The sequence below is a fragment of the Strongylocentrotus purpuratus genome, unplaced genomic scaffold (assembly GCF_000002235.5).
Source record: "Strongylocentrotus purpuratus isolate Spur 01 unplaced genomic scaffold, Spur_5.0 spur5_scaffold_17, whole genome shotgun sequence".
Classification (NCBI taxonomy): domain Eukaryota; kingdom Metazoa; phylum Echinodermata; class Echinoidea; order Camarodonta; family Strongylocentrotidae; genus Strongylocentrotus; species Strongylocentrotus purpuratus.
Window position 1 is genome coordinate 11,626,575 of NW_022145602.1, and position 11,988 is coordinate 11,638,562.

The 11,988-nt window shown below is 35.8% G+C and overlaps 1 protein-coding gene across 1 annotated transcript; it reads left to right on the forward strand.

Annotated features, from left to right (window-relative positions):
• The first annotated feature begins 2,166 nt into the window (after positions 1-2,166).
• Positions 2,167-11,942, forward strand: LOC105438436. Its single transcript, XM_030988166.1, has 9 exons — positions 2,167-2,362; positions 3,156-3,403; positions 3,958-4,089; positions 7,546-7,711; positions 8,233-8,269; positions 8,556-8,839; positions 9,729-9,744; positions 11,187-11,443; positions 11,833-11,942. The coding sequence occupies exons 1-9, from the start codon at positions 2,167-2,169 to the stop codon at positions 11,940-11,942; spliced, it is 1,446 nt and encodes a 481-aa protein (XP_030844026.1).
• Positions 11,943-11,988: the final 46 nt, after the last annotated feature.

Sequence of the window (11,988 nt, forward strand, 5' to 3'; positions counted from 1 at the left end):
TGAACAAGAAATTAGATTACGGTCAAATATTGGTCAGTTTTGGAGTCTACACGGAGTCGTTATGTCGGTGTGACTGCCATATACTACTCCTCTATAGTAAATCCTAGAGAATCTGATAACCGTGATTGGCCCAAGAAAATTTGTATTTTGGTGTGTGGGCGCGCGTTCGTGTGTGTGTGTGTTGGTGTGGGGGTGATTTACAACGTGAATGGGGATGACCACAAATGTGAATCCAGGAGGCAGTGTAAAACTATGCTTTTGGTGCTCATCAGCTCTGATTATTGATGAACGATACTGAAAAAAGTTATATGTTTGTATGCTTCAGATCTCTGATGAGTATTACAAGGGCGAACTATCTCCTGAGAGGGCCTTAGTGTTTTATCTCCTAGAGAATGGAGCCAAGTTAGATGTGGAGGATGAGACAGGCAACCTCCCAATCCAGTATGCCAAGGACGAAGTAGTCAAACAGATGATTTTCTCGAGGTGATTCTTCCAAGTCTTAAAGCCCCACTGCACTTCTTATAGCTACGTGCGCCCTCTATACAGCCAACAATGCCTAAGCGGTACCCGTTGATCTCCCATGATGCTCTTTTTCTTATGTTAATTGAGAGCTGATTTGATGAGATAACCACCTGCCAGTTACCTTGCAGGGAGGTCTAATCCTTCCATGCCAAATTATTGCAGAGGGGCCTTAAGGGTTCTATGTCCCCGTCAGTCGTTAGGCAAAAGATTGATCAGAGATCTTACTTTTTGTTAGATTTGATAGCGGAATTACATTTGTTTGGAATTGCTTTGATGCAAATGATAATAGTTTATTACACAGTAAATGCGTTAGTGGGGCCAAAGACCGGTTTACTAACATATTCAAATGTTAAACAAACTTTTCTTTAGCAAAGGTTGTTCTTGAGGACCTGAGAGTTTGCCCGAGACTTGCCCGACATATCAAAAAAGTAATGTATACAGACTGGATATCAAGTATTGTAATGCATTCATTAATAACATATTAATGAAATAACTCGTTACTAGGGCCCCAGGAAAGAAACATCCATAAATATGAATATGTTCGCCAACCGGTCTATTAAATTGTGCGTATCATGTGACAATTGTTAACCATAATTTGTTCTTGGATTCTAAGTCAGGCTTACAAGGTCGACCATTTAATGGTGGTGTTCCTTCTACTCGAATAGACAATATACATTTCAATCACGTTTGCTTAAAACAAATTGTATAGCTGTAGTTCTTAAATGTTCGGATTGTTGTGTGATATGTATTTAACGGCATTATCAGGAACAAAGGCATGTATTATTTTCTTATTTTTATACTTAATGCTAAGATTAGAGCCTCATTTGTTTTAACTAATTGGCATCGATTAATGTCTGTCGAAATTGTATAGAAATGACATTACCATTTATTTACGTATGATTAATTTCAGATTATCTTCTTTAGAGGAGATCCAGTCTAATCGAGGTAATAACATCCTTCTCAGCGTAAATGCTAAACAAGTACTTCTTTTTTCCCCTTCTTATTCATTAAGTCTATTGATGATTATAAGGCGTGTATGTAGGTCTTCCATTCCGAATAACAAGAATTTAATAATTCAATTTATGTGTCATTTACTCATTCCCACAAACAACTCACCCACTTTTCCCTTTCGAACACTACATTCAATTCATGCATGTCAAAACCACCTATCAGGTTTGCATCAGTGGTCCAAAAACGAGCAATAAATGGTGCGTGGGCCCTTTATGAAAAATTAGGAAAACAGATACAACTAGAAACAGAAGTGTACAATACATTACTAATTTATCATTGGCCCTAATTGAAATATTACACGCCAGCAATGAATATCAGATTTTTGGTAATTGACATATCAATTATTTTTGTGGACACGATTGAAATGAGAACTATATTAATTTGTTTTTGGTTTTTCATTCCAATTGCTATCCCAAAGTGCATATCAATTTACTTTGTTGTTTATATATGTTCTTATTATCTTTTAATTTCTTATGGTTGAAATAAACAACAGATACACAACCATCGAAACCTGCCATCGTCTCGGTTCAAGTTGAGAAGAATACCAGTCAGGAAATAGAACTAGAAGAACATGGCGTATCGATAGTAATTCCTCTGGATGCTGTTCATCAGAATGACCCGTGCAAGATCACCATGACCCTCTTAAGAGACCCTCCCAGTGTTGACATCCAAGATGATGAATCAGTGGCCTGCTACGGGATCAGATGTGATCCTCCAAACATGATCTTCCGCCGACCTGTGAAGATCAGGATACCACACTCTACCATTGCCATCAACCCTGACCAAGTGAAGCCAGACATCGTTTGCCATGTATGGGATGGAGTAAATGGTAAGTCCATCCGGTCAGATTCATTAAATGACCCGCTTTAATTGATGGAGTAAAAGGAAATCGATGCCCTGAGATGAATTTCCAGTTAACCAAGCATATAACTTCCGGGGCAACTCTTGGGAGGCGCAATATGGTGCAGGGGTGGAGATTGGTCTCATTACCGGGAGGTCTTGAGTTCGAAACAAGGTCGATGTGCTAATTCCCTTTGGTTTAACATTAATTATCAAGTTCTTCGGTGAGGACTTAAAGCTTCCTGTATCATTGTTGCTTTTAAACAGGTATACTGTTTTGGGGGCAGTCGGTTAAAGAAAAATTTAAACAAAATAATTATTTAAAATATTAATTTTTAGTACACGATGCTATTTTATGTTTTACGTTTCCTTTGCAGGTAATATAAATTAGAACAGATTATACGCACACTAAAACTTAACTCTTTAATCCTGAATTCAGATGGTATTAAAATGCTTTCTAAGTAATCTCAGGGTTGTAGTTCCAGTTCTAGGTATCGTCATCATCACAGCGCCATAACGTCTTGAGGAACAATATATAACTCCCACTTTTCTGTTGAAATGTTCAATGTAGGGAAACGGGTGAAAGGGGAGGTTTAGTGCTTGTTAGGATGGCTTTTTTTCGATTAGTAATTATTCTCATCGAGGACTCCATTACTGATAGAAATACTTGAGTTAATTTTATTGAGGTGTTAGGTGTAACAGTTTAAAGGACGAATCGGCTCTATTGCTGAATAACACTCCTTAAAACAAACGCATTTTCTATTGTAACTCACTGACAATAGATCTACCAAGAACATCAAGAATGAGTTCATCCATATCACCATACAAACCACCACACTGCAGACTGTACGAGAGATACCTGGAGCTGTACATTGGTCACTGTGCTGATTGGTGGGTCCTTATTCCTCTTGAACAGAAGGTGACCCGACACCAACTTATGTGCTCTCCGTACATTCCAGAAACCGTAGAAAGAGGCAAAGAGATTGAAGTTCATCTTCACGTGCATGCCGATATTCCTGGCATGGATGCGGTTAGTACTGCTATACATTAGTAAATTGTTAATTTGCAGTTCTGTTAAAATTGTCAACTACTGCTATTTTCAACTAGTAGCATACTTCCGGAAGATTATAGTTTGTTTGTTTCCGACTTTCTAGGGTTATTATGTGTAAGGCATTGCAGCTTGCTTATACCAGACTTGACGGGATTTTCTAGAAGTGTAATTAAAATTGCTGTACGCCGTTAAAAATATTTTTCATTAAAATTTAATCTAGCATGGCCTGTATACCAAAGCCTATACAATCCTAGTAACAAGCTGAATTTTCTCGGATAGTACCATAATAAGGTACGCAATGACTTTATCATGCCCTCAAGAACATCCATCAGTGACCCATGTTTTTTTTTTAGAAATGCTATCTGAGAAAAGTCGTGGGAACTCCCAATTTTCACCAATCGATGTTTTTAAATGGAATCATGATTATGACTGTGAAAATAATGTTGTTTAGTGAACCCCGCAGAACCCGAGAAACTTCCCGATTCATTAGGCCCATGTTTTACTCAATTGCTGATCCCCTTGCTTTGAAATAGGAAGTTTCACATGAGGAGAAGCAACAGTCGTACCGCAAGGCTCATCCTTCGGTCCCATTCAGCGTCATACATACATCAGGCGACGTCAAGGTGGTACGTGATTCTTATGAGAGGAAGATGGCAGAAACTAAGGTAAGAAGATAAGTTTTGTCCTTAAAGAGGAAGTCCACCATGAAATGAAGTTCAATTTAATGGAAGCAGAAAAATTAAAAGAACATGCCAGTGAAAGTTGAGCAAAATCCGCCTCAAAATCAATAAAGTTATGACTATTTGAATTTACGAGCAATCGTACACAAATTGTCAACTATGTGACGTATCTTGCGAGATCCCTTTTTATTTGCTCTGTATTTAACAAACATCAGAACTTTCTATTTTCCTTTAGTATATAAGATTTCAATCATATATGCACCTTAAATACTATGACTTTAATGTAAACATAATCATTTGTTTAGTCATATGTCTCCATTATCATAACTCATTTATCATGAAATAATATCTTTCTAGATGTAATAAACTTCACCTCGGCAAAATACAATACTGCAACCCTAGTTCACTTGTATGTATTACTTCCTATTCTTATTTTGCCTAAACCAAGACAAATTGTCATACTCTTAATTTATAATACTCTGTGGGTCTTTCCGCACTTGTACAACTGAATAAACAATTGTTTCTTCATCTTATATGAACTGAATAAATTGTGATTAATGTAGAAGTCTACAAGCCTAACTCCATAATCACAACCTTGACATAACCTTGACATAACAAATCAAATCATGCACTACACCAATGTTTCTAGTGCTAGTAGTAATTTTGTCTCCCTTTTGTGGAGAGCATTGTGGGGAGCATGCACACTCCGAGTCAAATAATCTAACTGAGCTACAAAACTCTTTACTTTAAAAGCTAAATAATACCTAAACGTAAATGCCCATACGCCCGATTCATTAGCTACGTTCAGACGGAGGAAAGTTACCCTAGGGTAAAGGTCGTGTTAAGAGCTGGTCGATGTGAATATTGGGGTAAGGGGGAGGGGTGTATGACAGGCCAAGCATCCCACTATCAGTACAACTATACAACTACACGACTATACGTCTATCCAGCCGGCCAATCAGAACGCAGGAAACTGTACATCTATACTTCTATACCAGTCGAGTATTCAGAGGGGCACGTGCCCCCCCCCCGGGTAGAAATGAGGGAAAGGGAGAAGGGGAAAAGAAAAAGGAAGAAAAGGAGAAAGAGGAGGGGGAAAGAAAGAGGGGAAAGGGGGGAGAAAGAAAAGGGAAGAGAGAGAAAGAAGAAGAAAAGAGGGAGGAGAGAAGAGGGAAGGGGAGAAAAAGGAGGGGGAAAGGAAGAAAGGGGAAGAGAGAGAGGAGAGAAAAGCCGGAAATGGAAGAAAAGGGGAAAGACGGAGAAGGGAAAAGGGGAAAAGGAGAATAATGAGAAGGGCAAAGAAAGAAAGGGGGATGATATTATATCATTCGGCAGAAATCGTAATAGTATCTTATAAACTACCTCTAGGCCCAATTTGGTGCTTTTGGAAGAATCTGCACCAAACAACCCTTATATAGCCCTAATAGCCCCGTCTAACAGTGAAAATGGTGTTTTTATATCAAAGCGAAATTTTACGATCAAAATTGCTTCCCTTGGTCAATTTTGCCAATTTTCTCCGAGAAAGAACGCATTGTAGTCTTCGATATGAATTGGATATATGCAGTTGTGGTGTTAAAGGCCACACATGGTGCAATATCAATATTGGAGCCAACACGGACAGACAGCGATGGGTTCAAGCTTGGTGGTCTCCAAATTCCTACGGTCTCCAATTCCCTACACCTACCCTAATCATAATTAAGATCACCTAATGATATGAGGTCCTTATTTTCCTGTGATACCTTTTCTAATACATCCACGAGATTATTAAAATGTACATCAGCATTTGGTGGTCTATACAAGACATCCATACTCGTTCATGATTAAAGGACATTTCGAACCAAATACCTTCCAATGAATTACTTATCAAGTCATGTCGCAATGTGAATGGAATAGATTTTAAGAAATAAACACAAATACCACCACCTCGAGTCTTGTTCTTAGTCGTTGGTCTATCCGTGCGAATTATAACATAATTGTCTATAAAAAATATCATTAGCATTTATCAAATCATGTTGTCTCTGAAATGCATACACAGTAAAAACGCTGCTTAAAAAGTGATGTTCACTTTAACAGTTGTACACTTTCTTAAACAACAGTTGAACAAATTGTAAACAATGTTGCTCGAAACGAAAGTAATTTTGTTAAACATTCGCTGTTTAAAATTTAATGACTGCTATATTTACTATACGAGAGCTTTTAGACAGTGTGTTTTACATATGACGTCATGTGTCACGTGCCAGTAAAGTGCGAGTTGGCTGAAAGCTTTATTTCACATCATGGCCGACCAAGCTACCGACGCACTTTAAGTGACTGGGGATTCAATGGCTTAATTGAAATCACTTTTCTATTTACCAATTTGTTTTTTGTTTACCAATAAGTTTTCAACTTATAGCGTAAGTTCACAGTTAAAATGTTCAGTATAACGCAAATGACAGAATATAGGTAGACTTAAAATCGTCGTGTCATGCAGTGCGGCACTGATCGCGCACTCGGTTATAACGTGTGCTAAATTCCTTGCCATAGAGATTGCATGCATCCCTATACAGTATATGCAGTTTATACGTGCGTGCATGCGCGCTCATGCAAAATGGGCACATTTTACACTAATTCATCAATTGCAGAATTACCCTACCATATTGTTAGTCTACCTATAGAAATCCAGAAGTAGTGGTGCACTTATTCAGAGTATCAAACCAAAATTATACCCCATTATACAACCCTTTTTTTGTAAACAACCCTCACTGAACAACAGCTCCTTTTTAAACAACTTTCTTTAAACAACCCAGTTGGTTTAAACAACCCCCACTGAACTACAGCTCCTTTTTAAACAACCGTCTTTAAACAACACCGGTTGTTTAAATTGTGATTTTAAACAAGTTGTTCAAAATGTTGATCAACTAAGTGTTTCAACTTTAAACAACTCGAGATGCTTAACATTTTAAATAACTCTCATACCAGGTCACCCGTTAATCCGAGGTTGTTTAAACTTTTAAACAACATGTTTACACACATTTTAAAAGTGTAGAACATCAAATGTTGTTTTCAAAAGTAATAATCGAATCTCTTCTACTTTATCTAATAAACTCCAAACATTTAAATGCCCGACTTTAAGGTCATTGTGTTTAGATAATTTAAAGTTGCCTTTGGAATATTCATTACTATATTTATGATTGGTAGTAAGATGAACATTGTCAGAAACATCATTAGTAATTATGGAATCACCTTTCTCCTCTTCAGCAGTTACAGAGACCATGATGTAATGTGGTGCTCCCTTAAAAGCCGCTTTCTTTGAGCAAACGGATACAGAGCATAAAGGGGAAAATCACATAAAATCGCAAACACGGACACGGAACCCATTTTCTTGTTACTTTGGGGGATTTCTTCAAGAAAGAAAAAAATAGGTTGTCTGTTTCTTAACACTCCAACTTTCTCGTCCTTTAGCTGCTCTCCCTAAAGGAAATTCACAACCGAATGAGACATAATGTAGTCTTCAACGTGCCACCGAGTGAGGACGTAACTCCATATGATGTGGTAACCTTCACACTTACACAATCTGGGAACCAAGAGAAGTCTCGATCAATGATGGCATTCGTCATTAGATACGAAGGTTGGTCTACAATATGTAACCCATCCAATTATTGCAATAAAGAGAGATTGACTTTTTTTAGACGAGCTGTGATTTTACGTGATATAATAAACTTTATTTTTGTCCACGTCTTTTTTTAATCGGCTAATTTAGTTTTGACAAGTTAATTTCCCTTAACATTCTTAGCTCTGGCTGTTACTTTTATAAACGTGACTTAATAGGAAATCATTATTCGGAAAATTGAACATAATTTTCAGTTTCCTTTAAAGATATACCTGTGCAGGCATATTATTATATTATGTTACTAATTAGCTTTTATGAGAGTTTGTTATGATACACAAATATTTTGATCAATTGGGACATACACACGTTTTAAAATTAATCGGCGGACACACATTTAATCATTTTTATTCATTGTAATCGTTTTTATGTGAAAATTTACTTGGGACAATGACTGTTTTTAAAATAATAATGATTTAAAATTGTCTTAAGGTTTTTACATTTTCTTTTAAAAACTCTCTATCATCAATACATGATTGCAGATCAAATCAAGAGTCCTGAATTCACTTCAGTAATCCGGTAAGTATGTCGTTATCAATATATTCAAATTTTTGAAATAAATGTATGTTAGATAAAGGTGCATAACGAGATTTTGTCCTCTAAGTTCAATTACAATTTCGTTTAAGATATTAATTGAGACAATTATCTAAAGTACAAGGTGTTTACCTTCCTGATGTTGTTTTCCTTTCGTAGGAAATATAAATGGAATTTGGAAGATCATTAACATTTTATAATGCAGCACAATGCAAGAAATGCAAAGTAACTATTAAAGATGGAGATACAGTTACATGTATTTGTTTTACAGTGAAATCGAAGGAGCCTCTGGAAATGATCTCCCTGATAAAGATGTCCAGAAAATCGCTGAAAAGCTTTCGATAGACGACTTTTATGACCTTGGAGTTGCACTTGGCTTCCAAATACAACAACTGGATGCAATAGAGTATAAGAGGCTCAAAGACAGACAAGAGGCCATCTTCGATATTTTGGTATCATGGAAACAGAGACAACCACCCCATCAAAACGTGAAGGAAGTGCTTCTGTCACTCCTGAAGTCAGCAGAAACAGAGGCAGAAAAGACGAACATGACAGGTTGTATCGTACTCATTTAGATTTATCAGCAGATTCTTAACACTCTTAGGAATAACAAACATATGCCTAATTATTAAAAATATATAGTACCTAAGCTGTGTATAGATCTGAACTATAACCTTTGATTTAGTTATACATTGGCCATTGTTGCTATGAGGGAAAAACAGTTAGACGCCAATGGTGATCATAGTCATCGTTAGTGTGGCGCATTATGTTCCTATATAACAACATTCGAATTCGCCCTATAACAAATTAGTTATATTATACTTATGCGAGATGAAGAAAGGATGGGTACAACTTCCACAAAGAAGGCGCGATCTCCGTCTTACTCAAGATGAGCCTTTGTGATACTTATACATTCTTTTAAAGAATTGCAACGCACTATAAATTAAAGCAGAGCATTTTGACTTTAAACAATACAATGAAAAATCCGGAGAAATAAACGAATAAACTGATTTAAAATTATTGGCATATGAGCCGTTATTATAGACATTGAAGACACTGCAATATAAATTAAATAGTTAGAATAAAAATTACGATTATAATTATGGTAATAACTAATTATGATAATAAAAAATAATAACAACAACAATAACAATGAATTACGATATTTTCATATTTATAATGATGATGATAATAATAATAATAGCAATAATAATGATGATAGTAGCAGTAAAAGAAGTCGTAAGAATCATAGAATGCGAAGATATTATTTGTCAAAAAATTCCGTAAGCCAATTATTAAAGATAAATATATTCAAAACAAGGTTTTCAAATATCTAGTATTACAGTTTTTTATTGAAAATTGTGTGATTGTGCTAATTTAACAATATTTAATTTCTTTTTGTACGCAACAATGACGTCCTTCATATTTTGCCACCGTACTTCAGATATTACTCCAACCGGGTAAGATTTCTTTTTGGTCACTAACTATATAACCGTGATAATTAGCTGGTATAATTAAAATCCGAAAAGTTAGCGAAAAAATTAGGTGAGAGCTTGAGCAATATCCGATTGAAAAAGGTAAATAATGTATTTTTTAAATTGTCACCAGTAATACACAAATATGCAACACTGTGAAAATAATATTGAACAAGACATATGACAAACCGTCGGCTGATTTGTTCACAAGACTTAAGACAAACGGTTTGAGTTAAGTCGCATTATGATAATATATAAATGCGTTCATAACTTTCACCTTCTGATTCAATCCTTATGTAGTACATGAGCATCATACAAGGCAAGTCAACAGTGGATGTTCACGTGTGCCCAGATTTCACACTGATTGTAATAAGTGTAGCCCAATTGTTTCTTCTATACTTGAATGGGATAAGCTTCATAATTTGATGAGAACGGCTTCCTCTGTCAATGCATTGAAGAGATTGTTTAAACAAAGTTGTATTTTGTGAATAGCTCAGCCGAACATATACACTTCTTGCATATTCTGTAATATTAACATGATTTATTCACATAATTGCGACTTAATCATTATTTTCCTATTGGCATTACAGTTGAACTAGGTAACTGATATATGATTATTTTTCAAACGAGGATTCGTTTGTGCCACGTATTTTATTGCTGTGGTATATCTTTTTAAATGTACTATGATTTTTTTTTTTTTAACTGTTCTGTATATTAGCGTTATGCTTTTTGATGTAAATATGTTCATAATTAAGCAGGGCCCCATAAAAGACCACTACTTATTGGTGAATGTCCTACCCTGACAAAAGATTAGAAATATATTTTTCAAAAAGATAAAGCCTAACTACTACATTCATGAAGCATATACTTATACTCACCTTTCTATATAGTAAGTTCAACTAAATCGCCAATGAACAGTTACATGCATATTAAAATGGTTTCTTGCGGTAATCTGATTTGTCTTTGCAAATAGAAATTTTGGGAGAAACAAAGGCGATTTGATGGAGGGTTGCAAGGGGTAATAACGTTAAACCTAAAAATTAATCTTCTGTTATATCACTCAAAATAAAGTGACACACATCTGAACTTACATTGACCCTCCTGATAATGAAGATAAATGATATATTAGTAGAATATATACAGTAGAAGTTTTTTAAAACTTGAGCAAATAACGGGGAAAAAATTAAGGTATCCATTCGGACCGCGTGTCAAGCGGATTACGTGTCTCATTGATTTGATTTTCCATGATGCATGGCTTAAGTTGTTTATATACGTTGTGCTGGGCGAAGCAATCGATCTATCTTTCTGCATGACAAAAATTCGATTGACTGCATTACAGTTTCTGTTGAAAAGCAGTTCACTAGCCAGAATTCAAGATAAGCTTTGATTCTAGTATAATGAACATCATTTCTTTTCATTATATTTAGTGAAATTTCTGACCAAGCTTTGCTTAATTTGGCTCGACTTATTAAGTGGACGGACTTCATGGACATTGGCACAAAGCTTGGATTCAGTCGGAATAAGCTTGAGAATATCAAACACAAGACACTGCACAATCGCAAAGATGCTAACATCCAAATGCTCTGCATGTGGAAAGCATTTCAAAAATTCGTTCCTAAAGCGAATGAGACGTTGAAGTGCATTTGGAAATCTGTCTCCTTGGCATCTACGGTTGATACTACAGGTTATAACTCTTCTTCATTAGTAATAAATAAAAGCTCTATGACTTGTATGTAATGCATATTATATAGTTAGTTATTCTAATCAAATGTATAAATGAATAGACATCTTTAATAACTGAACTCTGTCTTGAACGGAATCATACGATTAAAAGTCCAGTGGTAATAACAAATTGTTTTGAAGCTTCAGGCTGACTATGAAGGCTGATAATGTCATTCACAGCAGTCATTTTGTTTAAACTTGTCTCACGAGATAAGACGAGATAAGGCGGAGACATCTCTACATTAAAACATAGGATATAGGTGAACACTGCGTAGTACACAAACAACTTAAAACTAAAGCATTAGCAGCCATGACACACATGCGGTTTAATATTTATATATTTTCTCTCAGACGAAAGCTTGCGTATGATCTCTTCGGCGACTCCTGAGGAAAGAGCCAAACCTAGCGAGCCTATAGAGCCTGAAGACATGGATATCATTACATCAGTTACAGGTAGATAACAGAATAATAACATCATATGATTGTGACAATGATAGCATTTTATAC

What these genes read in the sequence shown, in the direction of transcription:
- LOC105438436 (XM_030988166.1), top strand. Translation starts at nt 2,167, where the DNA reads ATGACCCTCTTAAGAGACCCTCCCAGTGTTGACATCCAAGATGATGAA. An exon ending in TGTATGGGATGGAGTAAATG is followed by an intron (nt 2,363 to 3,155) that starts GTAAGTCCATCC and finishes CACTGACAATAG; the next exon opens with ATCTACCAAGAACATCAAGA. An exon ending in ATATTCCTGGCATGGATGCG is followed by an intron (nt 3,404 to 3,957) that starts GTTAGTACTGCT and finishes GCTTTGAAATAG; the next exon opens with GAAGTTTCACATGAGGAGAA.